The 23,090-nt window shown below is 38.2% G+C and overlaps 1 protein-coding gene across 15 annotated transcripts in view; it reads left to right on the top strand.

Moving 5' to 3' along the window:
- The window catches only part of LOC140527554 (myomegalin-like), a 79,099-nt gene that overhangs the window by 24,316 nt on the left and 31,693 nt on the right, over positions 1-23,090 (top strand). For 11 of the 15 annotated variants that reach the window (XR_011974845.1, XR_011974851.1, XR_011974850.1 and 8 more), the window contains 6 exons: positions 3,164-3,381; positions 10,468-10,611; positions 12,145-12,313; positions 14,583-14,629; positions 15,911-16,103; positions 21,775-22,217. Coding sequence is in view for 4 of the 15 variants with exons in the window: in XM_072644577.1 (XP_072500678.1) it covers positions 22,130-22,217 (88 nt within the window). In the remaining 11 variants the exon portion in view is untranslated. Of the gene's footprint in view, positions 1-3,163; positions 3,382-10,467; positions 10,612-12,144; positions 12,401-14,582; positions 14,776-15,910; positions 16,104-21,774; positions 22,218-23,090 lie in introns of those variants that run through there. The other 4 variants (XR_011974841.1, XR_011974848.1, XR_011974846.1 and 1 more) reach the window with 4 other exon arrangements.

Here is a 23,090-nt window from a genome sequence, read left to right as displayed (position 1 = left end):
TTGACACTGTACATTCATTACACATAATTCATGCTCCAGAAAAGCTACTTGAATTTAATTATTTAATTGAACTTCAGATATCTAGATTTTACAGTTTGCTTTTCACAATAAGGGGCCACCAAAAAAAGCATTTGGGATTCCCGATCCTTAAGATTGCCTTGTGGAGTGAAAATTTTCGAAATAGGGATCTTGGGAGGGATCCTTCCTCTCTCCCACTTGAAGCATCCTGAACATGTGTGCCTAGTGAGCCCTGTGCAATTCTTTATTTAGAGTTCTTGAATAGCTATTGTATCTTCACCCTGACACTGCACTCTCCAAACAATTCCCTCAAAGTCCATATCTTTTGTCCAAATAGGACATAGCTTGGCTCTCTCTTCTGGCAGTAGGCATCTTTGCTGAGAAGAGTATAAATGTAGAAATTCCTTTTGCTACTAGTTAGCTTCAACGGAGGGGTCCATGAAGTCCTAGATTCTTTAGTCATAAGGTTTTTTCTAAAACTAAAAATGACCCTGTCATGATCACTGTTCAATCACCCAGGCTCAGGAAAGAAACAAAATGAAATATCAGCCAGAGGACTGGGGTGCAGGCTCAGGTTTGCCATATCTGAGCAACTATCATAGCCATTTTCTGCTCCCACCCAAGAACTCCAAGAAAGAGTGAGCTTCCATAGAGTTCCCACAAGTTTAATAAATAGGGAGAAAGTAAGTACCAGAGCATGGAGTTACTTTTTTTAAGGTCTTTTCTCCAGTATCTCAGCTTTGATGCAGCTCCTTTCCTCCTGATGCCTTCATGCAGGTCAGAAGATTGCTTTGAAATTCTTCAGCACTGAGCACATATGTCCTTGAAAGTGTCTGGAGAGCCCAGCTCAGCTCCATATAAGCTTCAGCAGCATCTGCTCCAGTCAGAATGGAAAACTATGGGGCTTGACCACCCCCATTATACTCAAGTCCACTGCCTTTAAAGGGAAGTGCTGGCTGATAAGCCCTAGAAACACCCATGGAGGCTACGAACCCAGCCTTTTTATTATAAAGGAAATGTTCCTCTCAGAATTCTCTACTGCTTACTTTATAATATTTCATTCCAACTTTTCCTAGGTAATATTCTTCATTTGCTATTCTTTTCCATGCCTGTCCCTGTCTTTCCAGGACAGTCAGGATTTCACCTCTCAAAAGATCTGTTCCTTGATTTCCCCTTAATGTTGTGTGTTTTTCTCCAGGCAAGAAAAGGCAATTGTCATGTGAGGTTCTCCCTTCTCATCTCCTGTGCACTCATTCCCCCTTTCCTTGACTGCCAGGAAATAGCAAGACCTCCTGTACAGTTTCGTGCTTATTTCTGCTTCAGCTCGCATATCACAAAGAGCCTTTGTAGGAGACTGGGCTTCAACGTATTTCAAAGCCACCAAATTGCTCTTTGATCACTCTATTATATCTCTCTGAAGATCCTTCTTCCATGCTCTCCCTCCAAAAGGCCTCCATCAGTCTCCCATTTCCAATTACTTTTCCCCCATTCTTTTTCAGTCATTCATATACAATACACACATGTATGTATGTATGTATGTATGTATTAATACCCTTCACATGCTATGTTCTATATTTTTATCCCAGATTGGGTGAGTAGAATGGGCTTTCATTCCCTATATCTTGATCTCGAGATTGTTTTTCTACAGAATGCTTTTAAAATATGAGAAAGTTTTATTTTTAAAGAAAGAACAATTAGATTCCAGTCTGTTCCACTAGTCTCAGGATTACTCTCTAAGACATTTCACAAGAGTCTGACAGGCCCATAACTCATAAAGCAATTTTTTATTAACATGGAGTAGGGGGCCTTTAAAAATGTACATACACATGCATGTAATACGTCTATGTATTTACACTGAGAGAAAGAGAGAGAGAGAGAGAGAGAGAGAGAGAGAGAGAGAGAGAGAGAGAGAGAGAGAGAGAGAGAGAGTGTTCTGATCCAAAAATCTTTTCTAGGTTCTAGGGTTTCCCCAAGACCCTTAAGGCTCACTTTCAATAGGATGGATTTGTTCTGAATGCTTCTCTGTGTCTCCCTGTCTCTCTCTCTCTCTATCTCTGTCTTTCTTGCTTTTGTCTCCGTCTCTCTATCTCCACCTCCCCTGGCCCCTACCCTGCCAACACACACAGATGCACACATGTGTCTATGGAATGTGTGATTATTGAATTCTACTGGTTTAGGAGGCAAAGACTACATTTGCAGATGCTTGGTAAAGTACTTTCTGTAAATGCTGAAGACTATGGTTGCCTTTCTGGTGCAGATTCACTCTCCTCTCCTCTGGTTCTGAATATTGGTATGAATGTTCCATCCTCAGGATACACAACAGCCACATCCAGTGCTCTTGACCTAGGGTCCTCACCCTTCCAGAAGGACAAAAGGCATAAATATGACAGCTGAAGAGAATTGTGATAACTGGTAGGAATGATATGGATGTAGTCTGACGCTGATTATCTGTGTGCAGATTCCTTCTACTGTGGTTTATTCTTATGCTTTGATGTCTGTCATTGGTAACCCTGGTAAGGATTTTCCACCATTACAGTTTTGTTTCCTTTCTGTGCCTGCTCTTCAGTACTAACAGAAGTCCTCTACCCCTGCACATTTTTCTAATTTTTTTCCAGGCTGAACCACTAAATCTGTTAGTGTAGAAACTTCCTTCATCAGTGCAGATCAACAATTTGTCTGTAATTCCTGGAGAGTTGTTTCAGGCATGAAGAGATTACATTACTTGTCTAGGATTACATCCCTATTATGTATCAGAAGCAGGATTTCACTAGGTCTTCTGGATTCCAATATTAGCTTTCTAATAAGCATTCAACATGGTCCCTCTACTGTATGAAAACATAAACTAATTAAGTTTCCTTTTTCTGTCCCCAGAATGTTTATTACAATTATTTTTCTTTCATTGCTTTTATTCTCCAATTGTTAATATATCTGACTATCTGATATCACTATATGGAATGGAAAAAGAAGATGTCACCAAGACTGGAATAAATTGCTTCAACTCACTTCCCCCAGGCCTGGACATTTCCCAGAGATTATCTTTCCAGATGCCATTCCCTTTCCCTCTTAGTCTTTTGGTCTCTTAAATTCAATCATCAAGTGATTACACAGGGATGATCTTCAACTTGAGCTTTATTGTGTTTTTCAGAGTTGGGTTTTGATGTGTCCCCTGGAAAGGAGACCCATTCCATGCTGAAGGGGGATGCTCCCGACGATTCATTTGACAACCATGGGCATCACATGATTGGCCATATGGAAGTCTTCAGTGCCCTGAAGCTACAGATCTCAGAAGGAAAGGACCTGGCTCATAAAATGCTTTCTCTCCTGAGGGGTATTCTAAACTCACCTGCCCTACAAGACACTGAGGTAATCAGATCACTCATTCTTTTCTCTTCCCTTTCTTCTCACATCTGGGTGGTCCTCCTCTCTCATTCCCCAACATTTCTTCTTTTCCTCCAGGCATCTTGCTACATGCTGATCCCTCTGTCTTCTCATAGTTATTCCTTGGTTCAGCTGTCTCAGTATCAGACCATTTCTTTGCTAGCTCCTGTTTGGAGGATACAAGCTGTATTGTTTCAACAGTCTAAGACTCATCTTTTTCACCTTGCTTCTTTCACTGTCTTAAGTTCCCAAATCAGGAATCATCCCAAAGAGCAGGGCTGAGGCACTCTGGACTGTGTAAAAGCCACAAATGTCAGAGTACAAACATTAAGGTGATATGGATTCCTTGGCATCCTTGCAGGTTATGGGTAAGTTCATTCTAATCCTACAGAGTCGAGAATCAGAGAGATTAATCAGGAGATCTTCACATTTCATGGAGCAGTGGAAGTTTCAATGATAAGACCAGCTTTTACAAAATCATTTCAGTGATGAGAGAGATTTTTAATGGGCTGAATTAACTACTCGTGCTGCTTTGAATAGATTTTATACTGAGATACTTGGCTTGGAACATCTGATATCTAAATATGATGGGAAAATTGGGCACAGATAAGAATCATATAGAAGTAGGCAGGTAGTTCTCTTTTGACAACAGGGATATCCAGTCCAAGATATCTGACACTTTATAACTCTAAATGGATAGAATCGTCTGGGAATGAATGAGTAGATTTTTGCATTATCTTCTTTGTTCAGGCCATACTGTGTTGTTTCATGATGTGTTGTGGTGGAATGATCTCAAAGAATTCAGAGTCAGACCAATTCTAATCCAAGAATAGTCATTTATTGAGATTGATGCCTCTCATGAAGCAGGCTAAATTCCAAGAGAAAAGAAAAACTTCAGAGAAGATAGATTTTTATCGGGCAAAGATATAATTGTATAACAGAAATTATGAATATTACAAAGGCAGTAGAGTGTTGTTAAGGGATTAGGTAATAGGGGAGGAGTCCTAACCACAGTGTAATTCCATATTATCCACATTGCATGTGGGAAAAACATATGGCGGTTATGTATGTATGGTAATGATATTAGAAGAAGGCTCTCTATGTCATAAGTTAAACTGAAGGACAGCTTACTGTGCAGGTGTTTACTTAAGGAAATTCTCCTCTATTGTTTTGGGGTCCACATCCTGCTCTGGCCTTCTGATGTTGCTACTTTCTGATTGGCTGAGTCTTGTGGTCCAGTTGGAGACATGGCTGTGGTTGTGGTTGAGTGCATGGAGATACCTGCTGTTTCTGTGGGAAATAAGAGTTCATGGACATACCTGTTATCCTAGTGATCAGTGAAGCATATATGAAGAAATTAGGCCTTTGTTCAGGGGGGCTATGAAGAAATTAGTATATTGGGGCTGGGGCAGCTTTATTAGGATTCCATCACTCTTGAATCATTTTCAATTGTCTGTGACTCTTTGTGACCCTATCTGGGTTTTCATGGCAAAGATGCTAGAGTGGTTTCCATCTCCAGCTCATTTCGTAGATGAGAAAACAGAGGAAAACAGGATTAGGTGACTTTCCCCTGGGTCACAGAGCTAGTAAGTGTCTGAAGTTGGATTTGAACTTAAAAAATGAGTCTTTCTGACCCCATGACCTGCACCCTATCCATTATGCAACCTAGCTGCTCCAATATAACTAGTGAATATTGATGAAAGAAATGTAAACAGAAGTCTAACAAAAAGACTGCAGCAAAATATTGAGAAAGCTTATTCACTGTGAACAAATTGTATTTCCACTAGAAATGAAAGGGTGGTTTAACATTAGGAAATAAATGAATATAATCATTTCATATATCACAATTAAATGAAAATATATGTAATCCATATTTTACTTTGTCTATATTTGTTCAGTGCTTTGGAAAATTTGATAAATGTCTAATAGCCATAATGATAAAATCCATCAAAGTATGTGTAAGATTGGGAATTTTTGTAAAAATGTAGCAATTTATACTAGTTAAGTTGTAGGTGTTGGCCTTGAGTTTCTAGCCCTGCCTAGGATGACAACCCTCTCCCTTCATTGTATGGACCACATTGGAACCCACTCAGGACCATAAGAGGTAGGATACTTGATGAAAAGTAGGTCACAACTATGAACAGGAGCTGCAAGAGAAAATATACCATGGAGCCACTTAGAGAAGAAGGGGTTTCATGACTGTGGGAAAGAAAACTAGATGACCACCTATCCTTTTGCTATAGAATTTGCATAAATTTAACTGTCCCTTATAACACCCAATACAGCCTTGGGGTTTTGTGTTGGAGAAAATGGGGGCTGTCACTGCTGTGCAAGAGTCGAAGGGGTCCAGCAGGAAGGAAGGAAGCATAAAATAAGTGATTACGAATAATAGTAAAAAAACAAAAGGCCAAAGTGTACCTGAAAAAATCTGTGTATAAACTGAGCTCCCAAGAATAAAAATGTTCTAATAATGGGATTCATCAAGGCAGAAGGAATAATGGGTAAGAATATTTTAAAAGGCCATAAAAATGATCAAGTATTATCAACAAGCAACATAAAAATTCATGGCACTGAATAAAAGAAGAAATCTTTTCCTCATACCTAGAAGTTGTTGTAACCAAAGTTATACTAGGGTAAAACAGCAAGAAAGAAAATGGATTCAATATAAATAAAGAATATTGGTGAAAAAAATCTAAATAACAATCTATCAAAAAGACTACAGCAAAATATTCAAAAAAGTTATTTCCTATGAACAAGTTATGTTTCCACTAGAAATGCAAGGTTGGTTTAACATTAGGAAACCAGTTAACATAATCACATTGAAAACAGAAAGCACACGATTCTATCAACAGGTACAGAAAAAGCCTTTGAAAAAAATAAAGCACTTGCTTGTGCTAAAAATCTTAAAAAACATAGTAAAGCTCCTTTCACAATATGACCCATGTATATATCTAATATCCAAAGCTCACATTGTTGCAGTGGAGAAACACTAACTTCCCTAATAAAGGCAGGGATAAAAGCACAGTCTTCAGCATTTGAGACAGTTTTATAAGTTCTAATGATTAGCAATAAGACATTAGAAATAAAGGGATAAATATCTATCAAGAAGAGATGCAAGTATTCTTATTTATGGAGTAAATGGTAACTAATGTAAAGACTTGGGTAAATCAGCAAATTGACTGAGGTGGTCAGTTGCTTCAGTAAAATAGCAAAATCCAAAATCCACTCCTCTTCAACATTTGTAGAACAAACCTAGTCTATGTAGCCTAGAAATATGTAGAACAAAAAGAAATAACAGAAAGAATTGATGGAGAAATCTTACTCAAAATAATTACAAAATGAATAACATATGTTGGAGTCAATCTACTGAGACACGTACACATTTATACATGTATACCTATTTATATCTTTACATACAATTATAAACACTCTTCATAAAAATAAAGAAAAATTTAAAGAATTGGAGAGAGATTCATTGCTCCATATTTAAGCTCCATCAACCTAATAAAAAATATGGTACTGTTTAAATTCAATTACAGACTTAGTACCATGGCAATCAATCTACCAAGGTGTTCTTTTTACAGAACTAGAGAAAATAAAATTCACATTCAGAGACACATTCAGAATCTCAAGAGAAATAGTAGGAAAAATTAGGTATATAAGGGGAGGAGTACTTCCAGATTTCTTGAAATAATCATCAAAACCATTTGGTGCTGGTTAAAAAATGGAAAAGTAACCCAGTAGAAATGATTGATAAGCAAAAATCTGAAACAAACTTAACAGTTCCATTTTTAGCAACCCCAGGAACACAAATTTTAGAGGCGAGAACTCCATAATTGAAAAGAACCATTATGAAAACTGGAAAAGCACTTTTCAGTAAAAATTAGGTTTAGATTAGCATCTTATACCACATAGGACAATAACTTACAAACTGATTCCTAGCTTAAATAGAAAAGATTATCATATCATTAAAAAATTGGAGGAAAATGGAAAGAGCTTTCATAACTATGTCTACAGAGAAGATTCTTGAACAAGGGGATGAAGTGAGCATAATTTGGCTTGATGTGAGAAAAGTAGCTAAACTGCTTATCCCTTTTTATTCCCAAACTCCCATTTCTGGCATGCAACCCCAAGGAGATTAAAATGCCAAATACACTATTGTTCTATTTGTCATAGCACTTTTTATCTTATCAAAGACCTAGAATGAATGACTATTAATTGAGAATAGTTCATTTGACATATGAAGACAATGGAATATTTTTTAACTATACAAAGGATGACCATAAAATATTCAGGGAAACATAGAAAGATCTGTTTGAATGGATGCAGAGAGAATTAAATAGAACCAGGAAACCAACACAAAGACTAAAGTAACACGAACTTAAAAATGAAAATGAAACCACAAACACTGTAGTTATGAAGAACATTATTGTCTCTGAGGAAAATTGAGTTGAAGGCGTGGGGAATTGTGATTGTGCAGTGTACAATTAGGTACATAAGTGGAGTGGTACTTCCAGTGAAATAATCATCAAAACTATTTGGTGCTGGTTAAAAAATGGAAAAGTAGCCCAGTAGAACTGATTATGATAAGCAAGAATCTGAAATAAACTTGAAAGTACCATGTTCAATAACTCCAGGAACACAAATTTTAGAGGCAAGGATTCCATAATTGAAAAGAACTACCATGAAAACTGGAAAAGCAGTTCAGTTTAGGTTTAGACTAGCATCTTATACCACATACTACAGTAAGTTACAAACTGATATCTAACTTAAATATAAAAGATCATATCATTGAAAAATTGGAGGAAAATGGAAATAGCTTTCACAACTTTGTCGAGGAAGGGGACTCTTAAACAACGGAGTGCAGTGATCATAAAAGAGAAAACAGGCCTTTTTGAATACGTAAAATTTAAAAAGATTTTGCACAAATAAAGCCAATGCAGTTAGGATAAAAAAAAAACTGTTATTGGGGGGGGGGTTTGAATCTCTGCAGCACATATCTCAGAGAAAAGTCTGACATATAAAGAAATAACAGGCATTTATGAGCAAAGGTTCATAAAAGAAACTGTGAAAAGGTATAATCAGCTTTCAAAAGAAGAACTTAAAACTAATAATAACTATCAAATGACTAAAAATAAGAGAAATACACATTAAAACAAATCTAAGGTTTCACCATACATCTATCAAATTATAAATTTTGACAAGTGGAGATAGCATTAGAAGGGATATAGGAAGACAGACACAAAAATACATTGTTCATATTGGACCAATCATTATGAAAATCAATTTGACACTATGTGGGAAAAGTGGCTAACCTGCTTATCCCCTTTTATGCCCAAATTCCCACCTATGGACATGTAACCCCAAGGAGACTAAAGCGCCAAATACACTATTGTTCTGTTTGTCATAGCAATTTTTATCTTACCAAAGATCTGGAAGGTGTCCATTGATTGAGAATAGTTTACCTGACATATGAAGACAATTGAGTATTTCTTAACTACAAAAAGGATGACCATAAGATATTCAGAGAAGAATGGAAAGAACTGTTTGAACTGATGCAGAGAAAAGTAAATAGAAACAGGAAACCAACACAAAGACTATAGTAAATGCAAACTTAAAAATTAAAATGAAACCTCAAATACTGTCGTTATGATGAACAGTATTGTCTCTGGTGAAAATAAAGTTGAAGAGGTAGGGGATTATGATTGTGGAATGTTGCATACTCTTTCAGGGACAGTTGCAGTACAGGTGTTTCTGTTTAAATCCCTTTCTTTCTCACTTCAAAGGCTGAGGGTTCACAAGGATACTGGTGAGTATGATGGCATCCAGAAGTCAACATGTTGTAAAAGACAAAGGTCGTTAATAAAAACAAGAGAGACAGAGAAACAAAGAGAGATGTGGAGTCTTCCTGTGAAAGAGTCAACATTAATTAGAAGTAGTTGATGGGGAAGTTTAGCAGGAAATAATCCTGGGCTGGGAACTACTACAATGGCAAGTGAGGTCTATGGTATGAGTCTATTATGAGTGCTATTGTCACCCCCTTTTTCAAAGGAGGAAACTGAGGTAGTTTGCCTCATGCCTTGAAGTGAATTGACCATAGAGGTCAGAGGTAGATATTTTGTAGAGGATTAACATAACTCACGAAATAACAATGAGGATGCATGAAAGAAAGGAGGAAGGGAGGGGAAGGGAGGAAAAAGGAAGGAAGGAAAAGGGGAGATGGAGGAAGACAGGAAAGGAGAATGGAAGAAAGGAAGGAGGGAAACATTTTTGTCATTAAAAATGTTATTTAGCAATCATTGACTGTGGTATGAGGGCTTGAGGTGGGGAATACTTGCCTAATATCTATCTTACAGACCTAGAATGACAAAGAGATTCAACTTTATGATTAAATCCAAGTTGTCAATGAAGTAGGTGATGACAAGCCAAGAATAAAACTCAGGGTTCCTAAATTTGTAGTCCCTGTAAACCCTGAAATGCACATAACTCATCCTCACTGACCAGAGGGGTGATTATGTCCTGAGGCAACTGAGCCCCAATGACAAGTTACAATATGGAAGTAGGAGGGGAGAGGAGATACAAGGACAGATGAAGGAGACATAACTAGACAAGAACAGAAGAAAGTAAGTGTTTATATAGCGCTTAAGATATGCCACGTACCGTTAGACACTTTTACAATTTATTTTTACAAACATCTCCTTTGATCTATACAACAAAACAATCAGATAGGTGATAGATTGCTCTTGTTTTACAGATGAGGAAACTGAGGCAAACAGAGGTTGACTAGCCCAGGGTAGCATAGCTAGTAAGTGCCTTGAGGCTGGATTTGAATTTGGGTCTTCCTGACTCCAGTCTCAGCACTCTGCCCCCTGAAATCTCTGTCAGTGTTAGAGAGCTAGAAGCAGTTCAACACTCTCCCATAAAGGAAGTCATTACTCAAGGTTGCATATTCTGGATTATCCAATCAGAAAAGGATTTAGGGGTCCAAGAATCTTTTTTCTCAGCCACAACCCTCCCATGGAGAACATATTGAGACCTTAGAAGCATGTTTTACTTTCTCTCTTTTGCTAGGTTCTGACCTCTGGAAGCAGCTACCAACTCTCAGGTAACACCAAAACCCTGCACCAGATCTGGAAAGAGTCTGACTGTCTCCTCATCATGATCTGGAGGGAAGCCCTGCCCAGTACCAATAGCCCTACACACCAGAAGAACATGGTAAGAGGTGGGAGGGATGTGTAGCTCATGTTTTAGGACAGATTGAAGTGTTCCCACAAGAAAAGCTGGGATTGAGTAACAGGGAAAGGGAACTTCCAGGAGGTAGACTTTGGAGAGAGGGGGTATGAATGTGAAGAATTAATGCAAGACAGGGCTTTCTGGCTTGTGTTCCCCATATGTAACTCCATATGGATTTCCTCTTCCCCTGGGATGAGCTACTCAACCAGAGAAACAGAAAGGATTTGAGAAATATTGAAAGGACACACCCCCTGGAAGTATTACAAATGTGCTACTATTTTTTTCCATTGGAGATTTCTAGAGTGAAAAAGGCCAAATATTGGCCATTCATCTTTCTCCTTTAAAGATAACAATAGCCATCATTTCTCTACAGCACTTACAAATATTACATCATTTGATCCTCACAATAGCCCTGGGAGGTAAATGCTATTATCCCTGCCTTTAGCAGAAGGCAAAACTGAGGCAGACAGTTTAATTGACTTGACTAAGCACAGCTAGTAAGTTATCTGAACTCAGGTCTGCCTGACTACAGATCTGACATCATCTCTGCTACACCACTTGGCTTCGATTAAATTCTTCTATTATAGCCATCAGTACTACACAAGCAGTCTGACATAATCACAAACTGGTCCCATTAAGTCATAAGGCTTTCCAGGCACAGACACCAAAAGCCTGGGATGGCTTTAGAATCTTAGGATTCTGGGGGAGGAGGTAGGGAAGGTCTGAGAAATTGTCATTCCAAGGACTTGTCTCTGAGCTCAAGCCTGGCTTTCAGGTGAGAACAGAGTTAGTGGACATATTTCAAGGCATTCATGAAATGGATGGAAGTATAATTTACTCCTTTATTTCCACTAACTTCTGTCTGAAATTTATCATGCCTTTTAATTAGGAATGTAGGTGACATGTAATCTGAGAAAGGGGTTCATCAGCTTCACCAGATTGCCAGAGGGTTCATGCTCCCCAAAAGTTTAAGGGTCCCTGAGGTAGAAAATCTCTAGATTGAGTCCAGTACCTCTTTCTCCTCCTAGTAGGGGTTAGATATTGGATTAATGTCCTAGATCCAGCTACAAATAGTTGCATCATGCTCAATGACTGCTGTTTTTAAGGTATGTGACCAATTGATATCAGCCTAAACAGCAAATTTTCCCCAGTCCATTCATTGTTCCATTGCTGAATAAATTACCACACATTTAATGGATGCCTCACCTTCATATAATTTCACAGTAACTGTGCAAATGATGCCAAAAAATCCTGGTAATTGTAAAGAAGAAAAAGATAATAGGCAGTTTTTCTTAATTAAAATTCTGACATTTCCTATTTCATTCAGGCTCCCAGTTTATCTGTATGCCTGCTATAGGTGTTTTAAAATCCCATCCCAGTCCTATGTGCAGGACCAGACTTTCTTGGGTTAGCAGAATGGAGAGAGGTCATCCCGGAATTACAGCTGAGAAGGGCATGGAATCTTGCTTTGTGCTTTATTAGGCATTCTAACCAAGAACCTGATCTTTTATTTAGCAGGAGTCAATAGAAGGAGAAATTGTCACTTTGAAAAAGAATTATTCCATCAAGAGAATCTCCTTAAGAACAGTAAGGAAAGCCTAAAGACTGGAGAAGGAGAACTTGGAGCAGTTCATTTTCCACCAATATAGATGTTTCCAGCAGGCACTGCAAGAGATCAGAGCAGGTTGGGGAAGTAAGGTGGAAAAAAGAAGCTGTTTCTACATGTCCCTGTCCTTCTGATAGATGTCCAGTGAGCAAGGAGACCAAAAAGGTTCCATCACATGAATGTGTCCATGATGTCCCCATGCCTTCTATACATTATGTTTTATTAAGCAATATGCATTTACTATATGTCATACAATATGCTAAATACTGGGGATACAAAGGGAGAAATAAATGTTCCTGCCATCAGGGAGCTTAGATTCAATCACAGAAAACATAATGTGTCCATAGAATAGATACATAATATATAAAAAGTAAATAGATGACCATTGGAGGGGAGGGTACTAGCAGCTGGGGGAGGAAGGTCAGGATGAGCACCACAGAGGAAGTGGTGCTTGAGCTGAGGTCTGAAGTAAGATGTGGATTCTAAGAGATGTAGGTGAAGAGGAGTCCAAGTATAAGGAAAACTATACAAAGGCACACACACACACACACACACACACACACACACAAAGACAAAATGGATGACACCAGCAGAATTGTCTGGTTGACTCATAATAGTGTGTGAAGAGCAAAAATGTGTACTAGGACTGGAAAGTATAGGTTTGGGTCAGGTGGAGAAGAACTTCAAGTGCTAGGAGAATTTTGATTCTATTGTATAAGCAATATGGAGTGATGGGAGCTTCTTGAGCAGGTCAGGGACATAGACCTGTGCTTTAGGAATATCATTTTGGGAGCTGTGTGTTGATATAAATTGAAAAAGGAAGAAACCGGAGGTAGGAAGAACCAAAAAGGAGGCTATTATAATTGTCCTGTAAAGAGGTAATGAAGTTTGAAGCTAACAGGGTGGTCACATAAATGTAGAGAAGAGGTAGACTTGATATTAGTGATAGGGAATGAGGGTAATGAAAGAGACAAGATTGGCACTGAGATTGTGAACCTGGATGACTGGAAAGATGTGGTCTAGTATCCTCAACAGAAAGAGGGAATTGAGTCAGAGAGGGGTGGGCTGTTATAGAAACATAATGAGTTCTTTTTTGGACAAGTTGAGTTTGAGATGCCTATGGTTTATCCAAACTAAAGTGTCTAAAAAGTAGTTGGTGCTGCAACTCAAGAACTGTATATATTAGGATTATATAGATAGAGATGGAAATTGAACTTGTAGGAGTTAGTGCATTCACCCTAGAGAGTAAAGAGAGGGAAGAGGAGAGGATCCAGGACTGATCTTGACAGTTTATCCATGATTAGGGGATGGAACATAGCTGAAGATTCATCAAAAGAGACTAACAAAAAGTCAAATAAGGAGAAATGAGAGATCGTTATCTCCAAAAAGAAAAAAAAACACCTGAAAACCCAAAGAGGAAAGAGTAGCTAGGAAAAGACAAATATCAAATGCTGGGAAAAGGTCAAGATAGATGAGGATTGAAAAAAGATCGTAGGATACAGCAGTGAAGAGACCATTGTGAACTTTGGAGAGTGTGTTCTCAGCTGAACATAAGATAAGAATCTAGGTTTCAAAGGATGAGGAATGAGAGCAGGGAGGTGGAAGCAGTGTAAAGATAGTGGGGGTTTTCCCTCTCGAAGTTGGCTGTGAAAAGGAGGAGAGAACATAGAGTGATATATTGAAAGAGATGTTAGGGGAGTTTTTGTAAATAAGGTCAAGGGGGATTGATTGCCAATTAGAAAAATGGAACGATTGCTAGGAGATAGGAGAGGATGGAGTAGATGGGATAAAGGTCTGCTTTCTTTAGGAGAAGGGTCATGTGTCATCAAAGACTTGAATGAAGGAGGAAATGAGAGAAAGAAGTCCAGGGGGATGTTGATGTGGAGAGTAATGGTGAATGGTAAAGGTGAGGTGAGCAGGAACGTTCCTGTGAGAGGCTGAGGTAGAGAAGTATGAAATAGTCTCTATGGAGAGTCTCTCTTGTAATGGAGAATTGATTGGGGAAGAATGAAAAGATTTCCTTGCAGTAGCAAGGGTCCATTTCAGATTAGACAGAATCAATGTGGCCCATAGTCTGCATGGTTTCCTGGCTTCCTAAAGCACCATTCTGTCATAGAATTGGATGTAATGGTCAATGTGAATACTCTGAGGTTGGGGACAGTCAGGCAAGAACAGTGATAGGATAAGGGGGCAAGGGATTTGGATGGAGGGAAAGCATGAAGGAGAGAAATGGGCTTGACCAAGCAAGGTAAACCAAAGGAGCAAGCTTACAAAGCATCTCTCCTCTGTATTCTAAGCCAAGTGAGTCATTAGCAGACTTGTGATTTTTGCCTTCTTATTGTTCCAGTAACCAGAACACACGAGGTATTGAAGAAGGCAAGAAGAAACCCTGAAGTAAGAGAATTGGCAGTGACCAACTTGACCAGTTAATCATGAGACCCACTACCACCTCATCCCCCAATCTTTACACCTGTAATCAAGTGGCCACCAAAGCTGCAGTGTAACTTTGAAGGAAAACATGATCTTTCTACCACTTGGAATCATTATAGTGGGGCCAGTATTCTTCCCATTTCTTTGTCACCTCTGTGCCCCTCTCCTATGTTGTTAACCTCACTCATGCTCTTCTCTATTCATTTCCATCACTTCCTTTTTGCTGTAAGCTTGATATCCGAAGAAATGCCACTCATTTCCAACCTGGAGGACCAGGGAAAGTAAGCTGTCATGGCTGTGTGGTTACCACAGGAAAAAGAGAGGGAGGGACCTAAAGAAACACCAGGACCCTCCTGTCTCTTTTCTTTTGGAAGAATGGCTGATGTTTGTCAAGCTTGGTGGCTAGGAATTGGGGGTGGCATGGGTAGAGGTGAGGTCGGCTAGCCATAGTGAATACAACTGAAGAAAAGGGAGATGCAGAGGGGCTGAGATCTCTGACACGTCTGTACTATACCAGCTGGATTGGCAAATAGCTTTCATATGAGCAGTTTTCCATTTCTTCTAACTTGATTTCTGCATAGTAAAAGGTTGAGATGACTACAACAAAGAAAAGCAGCAGGCAAATTATAACATTCCCTGGGTCCCATACACTTCTAACCTTTTCCTTTAAGGAGTAACAGAGAGATTTTCTATAAATTTCTTCATGACAAATTTGGAGTGGGATCTCTTAAATTTTATTCTGAAGAGATTGAGATAGTACATGAAACCTAAAATAGGGAGTGGCTTAAGGAAAAGAATTCTAAACATACATATTGTTTGAAGCAAAAGGCATGAAGGCGTGAGGATTAACTGGGAGAAGCCCCTTCTCCAAAGACCTATTTGAAACCTCTAAAAGAAATAGACTCAGGTCTTTTTGACTTCAGACCCAGTGCTCTATCTACTGCACTACTTAGCTACAATAATGAGTAGCAATCCAGTATGTATTTGAAATCCAGTTTTGGGGAGCACACTACCACCCTATGCAGCCTACTCCATTTTTGTACAAATATACTTATTTTGAAGCTTTTACTTTACCTTAAACCTAAGTGTGCCATGTGTTTTTGCTTTTCCACATTACAAAATACCATTCCAGTCCTTGAAGATGGTGGTTAGGCATCTGCTCTGTCTCTTCTGTTTTCTACGCCTAATCCCCATTCTTCTACAGAGTCTCTTTATTGACTAATTCTCCCTTTCTGGCTCTCTTAGGTGAACAGCCAAGGGCTGCTCTGTAGCAACGTGTCACTAGAGCAATCTAGTCTGAAGGGGTCAACTCATCATCTCTTCTCCCAACTAGAACACTGTAAACAAGGCTACCAAGATCTCCAGGAGGAATTGCTAGTGTCTGAAGCTACAGTCCAAATGTAGGCCAGCCAGCTAGAGTAATACCAAGTGTTATTTCGTAAGTCCTGGGTTAAAAGTTGTCAGACTGATGAATTGGGCAGTACTTTAAATGTTAGTAAGATAGCTTAGCTTTTCTGAAGAGCTCGAGATACCTTATAGTTGTTTTTAATTGAATTATGTTATTTCTTTTCTGTGTTTGACAATCACTTCCACATATCTTAGATTTTTTTACATTCCCTCCCTGAGACATCGTAAATCTTCTATAGGTTCTACGCATACATTCCTATTAAATGCATGGTGCATAGAAGAATTAAAATGAATGTGGGCAACCATAAAACAGAACAAAATGAAACGTAACCCACAAGAAAACAATCTCTTTCTATCTGTGATGAAATTCTGTAGTAATTTCTCTGGATGTGGAAGGTGTTTTGCCTGAAGAGTCCATTGAAAAATTTTTTTCATTTTATTTGGTGATTTTTTATTATTTAATTTGTTTTCAGTGTTCTACAATCACTTCCACATATCTTAGAGTTTTCCCATCCCTTCTCCCTTTCCCCACAACTCCCCACTCCTTCCCTGTGATGGCATAAAGCTTTATATAGATTCTATACATACATTCCTGTGAAATACATTTTCACCTTAGTCGTGTTGCGTATATGAACTAAAATGAAAGGGAGAAATCCTAAAAAGAAACTAAAACATAATACAAAATAAAGTGGTTTGCTTGATTCTGGGATTGATTTCCATAGTTCTTTCCCTGGATGTGGAAGGTATTTTGCCTTAAGAGATCATTGGGAATTATTTAAGTCCTTACAGTGCATTGAAGAACTAAGTCTACCAGAAAAATTCCTTGTGCACTGTGGTTGTTGCTGTGTACAAAGTTCTCCTGGTTCTGCTCTTTTTACTCAGCATCAGTTCATAGAAGTCTGTCCATGCTTTTCTGAAGTCTTACTATTCATCTTTTCTCATACTGCAATAGTATTCCATTATATTCTTATACCACTACTTGTTCAGTCATTCCTCAATTAATGGGCATTTTCTTGATTTCCAGTTTTTCACCACCACAAGGAGAGCTGCTATAGATATTTTTCTATATGTAGGACCCCTTCCCATTTCTGTGATCTCTTTGGGATAGACCACCAAAAGCCATTTGGTGGGTCAAAGGGCATGCACATTTTTAGCCCTCTGGGCATAGTTCCAAATTGCTCTCCAGAATGGTTGGATCAGCTCACAGCTCCACCCACAATGAATTAGTGTTCCAACTCTCCCACATCTTCTCCAATATTTATCATATTCCTGCTTTGTCATGTTAGTCAGCCTGATGGGTGTGATGTGGTAACCTGAGAACTGTTTTGATTTCATCTCTCTAAGCAATAGTGATTATAGAGCATTTTTTCATGTGACTAAAGACAGTTTTAATTTCTCCCCATGAAAATTCCCTCTTCATATCCTTTGACCATTTACCAATTGGGGAATGCCTTGTATTCTTGTACATTTGACTCAGTTCTCTATATATTTTAGAAATGAGACCTTTATTACAGACATTAGTTGCAAAAATTCTTTCCTAGTTATCTGCTTTCCTCCTAATCATATTTACATTGCATTTGTTTTTACAAAAACTTTTCAATTTAACAATCAAATTTATTCATTTTGTACTTCATAATGTTATCTATCTCTTGTTGGGTCATAAATTTCTCCATTCTCCATAAATCGACAAATACACTATTCCTTGCTCCTGTAATGTGTTTATAGTATCAATCTTTATACCTAGATCATGTATCCATTTGGACGTTATTCTTGTGTATGGTTTCAGGCATTGGTCTATGTCCAGTTTATGCTACACTGTTATGTAGTTTTCTCAGCAATTGTTGTCAAACAGTGTGTTCTTATCCTAGAAGCCAGGGTCCTTGGATTTGTTAAACAATAGATCGCTATATTCATTAACTACTGTGTCTTGAGTCCTCAATTTATTCCACTGGCCTACCCCTCTGTTTGTTATCCACTACCAAGTGGTTTTGATGATTCCTGCTTTATAATACAATTTGAGATCTGGTAGGGCTAGGTTACATTCTCTAGCATTTCTTTTCATTAGTTCTCTTGATATTCTGGACCTTTTGTTCTTCCAGAAGAATTTTGATGTTATTATTTTTTCTAGCTCTCTTTGTTGTGGCCAAAAACTGGAAATCAAGGGAATGCGCATCAATTGGGGAATGGTTGAATCCATGCAACATGACTAAGGTGAAAATGCATTTCATAGGAATGTATGTGTAGAGGCTGTATAAAATTGTATGCCGTTTTAGGGAGAGATTGGGGAGGTAGGGGAGAAGAAGGGAGGGCGAGGGGGAAAAATCTAGGACAGAGAGAAGTGACTGTAGAACCCTGAAAGCAAATAAAATAACAAAAACAGTAAAAAATAAGACATACAACATATCTTACAAGATGTGCAAATCTACAACAACAAAGAGAAAATACTTACTGATAGTTTGATTGGTATGGCACTGAATAAGTAAATTAGTTTAGGTAGATTTCTCATTTATATTATATGAGCTCGGCCTACCCATGAGCAACTGATATTTTTGCACTTACTTAAATCAGACTCTATGTGTGTGAAGTGTTTTGTAATTGTGTTCATCTAGTCCCACCATTTGTTTTGCCAGGTAGACTCCCAGATACTTTATAGTGTCTAACGTAGTTTTAAACAGGATTTCTTTTTCTATCTCTTGCTGTTGGGCTTTTGTTGTAGGTTGTCTCCTTATTGTCATTCTCTTGAATGAAGTTATTGATTGTTTCTATAATTTGTAATTTAACCCACTAGGATTATAGTGGTTAGTTTCCAATGAGTTTTTGGTTTATATTTCTATGGCCTTTGATTACATCTAATTTTTATTGCATTATGATCTGAGAAGCATGCATTGACTATCTCTGCCTTTCTGCACTGGATTGTGAGGTTTCTCTTCCCTAGTACCTTGTACCTTTTTGTATATGTGCCATGTACTGCTGAGAAAAAGGCGTATTTCTTTCTATCCCCATTCACTGTTCTCCAGAGATCTATCGTATCTACCTTATCCAGAGTTTTATTCACCTCTTTATCTTCTTTCTTGTTTATTTTGAGGTGAGATTTACCAAGTTCAGAGAGGGGGAGGTTGAGGTCCCCCACTAGTATACTTTTGCTGTTCATTTCTTCCTGTAACTCCCTTAACTTCTCCTCTAGGAATTTGGATGCTATACCACTTGCAGCATATATGTATAGTAATGAAATTATTTCATTGTCTATGTTGCCTTTCAGGAGGATATACTTACCTTCCTTATCTCTTTTGTTTAGATCTATTTCTGCTTTTGCTTATTCTGAGATTAGCATTGCTACCCCTGCAGTTTTTTACATCAACTGAAGCACAAAATGTTCTGTTCCACCCTTTTTCCTTTACCCTGTGTGTATGTCCCCTTTTCAAATGTATTTCTTGTAAACAATATATTGTTGGATCATGGTTTTTAATGCATTCTGCTATCTGTTTCCATTTTATGGGAGAGATCATCCCATTCACATTCACAGTTATGATTACTTTATGTGTCTTTCCCTCGATCCTCTTTCCCCTTGTTTATGCTTTTAGTGCTTCCTTCACCCTTCCCCTGTATGATACAGTTTTAATTTTTGACCACTGCATCCATCAGTCTTCCCTCCTTTCTTTTAGCCTCCCTCTCTTTTAATCCCCTTTCCCCTTACTACTTCTTCTCTCTCTTTCTGCCTTCCCTCCCTTCTTTCCAACTTCGCCTTTTACTGCCTATACAGCTAGCTGTATTTCTATACTTAACTGAAGTTTTTGTACCCTCCTTGAATCCAATCACATGAGAATACTTCTCAAACAATGCTTATCTCCCTCCCTTCTTTCCCTCTACTGTAATATATTTTTGTGCTTCTTCCTGCGATGAAATTTATTTTTTTCTGCCTCCTTTTCATATCTCCCATTGGAATTCCTTTGCACCCTTAAATCACATTTGTTATCATCAGATCATTTAATTTATAATTTATCTCTTTTATATTTCATAATAAATATATGATTCTCAAGATTAACAAATATCATCTTTCTTTATAGGGATGTAAACAGATTGCACATACTAAGTAACAAGTTTTCGCCTATTTACCTTTTTAGGCCTCTCTTGAGACCTGCTTTTGAAGATCAAATTTTCTGTTGAGTTCTAGCCTTTTCATCAAGAAGGTTTGGAAATCCCTTATTTCACTGAATGTCCATCTCCTTACCTGAAATATTATGCCCAAGTCAGCTGGGTCATTAATCCTTGGTTGTAGTCCCAGCTCCTTAACTTCATAGAATATCATAGTCCAATTCCTTTGATCTTTTATTGTAGTACCTTCAAGCTCTTGTGTGATCCTGACTATAGTTCCTTGATATTTTAGTTGTTCCTTTCTGACTGTCTAGAGTATTTTTTTCCTTCCCTTGATACTTTGGAATTTGGCAATGATATTCCTTGTTGTTTTTCATTTGGGGTCACTTTCAGGATGGGAATGGTGGATTCTTTTGATGACTACTTTGTCCTCTGTGTCTAGGACTTCTGGGCAGTTTTCTTTGATGATTTCTTGGATGATATTGTCCAGACTCTTTTTTTTGTCATGTCTTTCTGGTAGGTGAATAACCCATAGATTTTTCTCTGCTGGATCTATTTTCCAGGTCAGTTGTTTTTCCTATTAGATATTTTACATTTTCTTGTATCTTTTCATTCTTTAGATTCTGTTTGAGTGATTCTCTATGCCTCTTAGTGTCATTAGCTTCCACTTGCCCAATTATAATTTTTATCAATTGGTTTTCTTCAGTTAATTTTTACATCTCCTTTTCCACCTGTCCAATTATTCCTTTGAAGCAATTATTTTGTCCAGTTAGTTATTCTCCTTCCTTTTCCATTTGTCCAGTTGTCTTTTTAAATTCTTCTGTGATTTCCTTTTTTCATATTTTCAAAGTCATTGGTAAGTTTTTCTTCTGTTTCTCTAATTTGGCTTTAAAATCCTTCCAGGGCTCTTGCAAAAAGGCTGTTTGCGTTATAGACAGGTTCATATTTCCTTCTGAAGTTTCAGATGGGAGCACAGTCTCAATGCTGACCTCTTTGGTATTTGTCTTTTGGTCCTTGTCCCCATAGAAAGTTTCTATGGTCTTTTCTTTTCTGCTTTGCTCATGATAATCACCCTTTGCCTGGCTTTTAAAGTAGATCACTGCATCTTGGGCACAGGGGACTCTATCTAGCCTAGAATTTGAGGTTTTGTGTGCTGTGGCCTCTGATTCTTTCAGGTGGAAGCTAAAATGCTTCAGGTTAGCTGGTGCTGAGCTGATTGGTGTTGGAAAGCAGAGGCCAGATGAGGTGTTTTTAGGCTTCTCCATTTTGTTTTCATATGGCAGATGTACACTTTAGGGAAATGTCTTTGGTAGCTACGTGTGGAATAGATTGGAAAGGGGAAAAATGAATAGGAAGATCAACTAGGGGATGCTTACTTTTCTCGGGGACAGGTTTGAACAGTAGAGTTGAATCTCTTGAGAGATGGATAACTCAAAAACTGCCTTGCCTTAGAAAAAATTTTGATTTAGAATGGGCCATCATTATACTTGTCCAGGCAAAGAAAAAAACAAATTTTTCTCAACAGCTATTGCAAGGTTTTGGGTCTGCTCTTTGACACACATCCGTCTCTCCAATGCCTTGTTAACTCCTTGCTCTTGCTTCATTGGCAGGTGTTCTGAGTTTCTGCTCTTCATTCTCTTCCCCTCCCCACAACCAACATGAAGAGGTGTAATGAGGTGGGTTTTTTGGCTCTTCTGAAGGAATCCTTCCTTCCTTCTGTCTCTGGGTTCCTTGTTATGAGCTGTCTAGCAGGGACAGCTGTGGCAGTGGTTACTTGCAGATGACTATACCTTCATCCTCTGACCTTTCCTGACTTCTAGGCTCAACAAAGATCTAGCAGAAGAGGAAAAGGTGATTGAGGTCTTGCAGTCCCAACAGTTTGCTTGATCCCTGACTCCCTCCAGCAGCCACAGCCTCGCTGAAGCCCATCACCCTCTAAGCAGTGTCTCTTTGCTCTCTGATGAGATGGAAGGCAGCTCAGATGAGGATGTGGCCAGTGAGTGTACCCGGTATGAAGAAGAGTGTGCAGACGAAGCTCCACCCAACCACCCAGGTTAATGCTCAGAACCTATGATGTGTTGGAGAGGGAATTAGAGATCACTGAGCTGCTTAAAGCACAGTGCTATTGAGTTTGTTGATCATGTCCCATTGGACCAGTTAGATGAAGAAGTGAAGGGACTGCGTTCCCCACTTCCTTCCAGTGTCACTGACCCCTAGGTAAATCCCATCTTCTCCAGCATGCTCTGGGAAAGGATCAGCCATCGGAAGAGAATGTTAATGCTATCTTTTCTTTCACGGTCATTAACATTTTAAGCCTTCTCTTAAATTATTGACAAGTTTTCTTCCTTGTTAGAGGTGTGAATCAGTAGATGTGAGAAGTAAGGTGTTTTGTTTGGTTTTGTTTTGGTAACTTCTTTCTTTTTATTTTTTAAAATGGGTTTAAAATTTCTTTTAAATTCCTTTATTTATTTATTTTCTCAAAAGCAGTACATTATTACATTGCTGGTATAGTTGGAAATTGATATGATACATTTTTTATACTTATTTTTAACACAGTTTATAACAGATAAAGCAATTCAAACTTTTGGTCAGGTGATACATCTTTTTTAAGCATCTACAACATGGACCACAAAAAAATTATTTTTTTTAAACATAAGCCAACTGAGACACAGATAATATTTATGTTGCTAACTTCACAAGCTCTTGATCTAATTGTCTCCACAGTATTACTAAGAATAAAAGGACCCTAACTTAATGTTTTTGGTCCAAAGTCCTATGCCTAATAGCTTAATTTTAGACAGCCTCAGATATTCCTCTACCCATAATCTATAATTAAATAGATCTGTTATTAAGCTTACAAACCTTTTGACTATAGGAAATTGCCACCAAGAATAGGAACATAGCAGGGAAACAATATCTCCCCAAC

The sequence above is a fragment of the Notamacropus eugenii genome, chromosome 2, assembly GCF_028372415.1.
Source record: "Notamacropus eugenii isolate mMacEug1 chromosome 2, mMacEug1.pri_v2, whole genome shotgun sequence".
Lineage (NCBI taxonomy): Eukaryota > Metazoa > Chordata > Mammalia > Diprotodontia > Macropodidae > Notamacropus > Notamacropus eugenii.
This window is presented reverse-complemented; position numbering and strand designations above follow the sequence as displayed.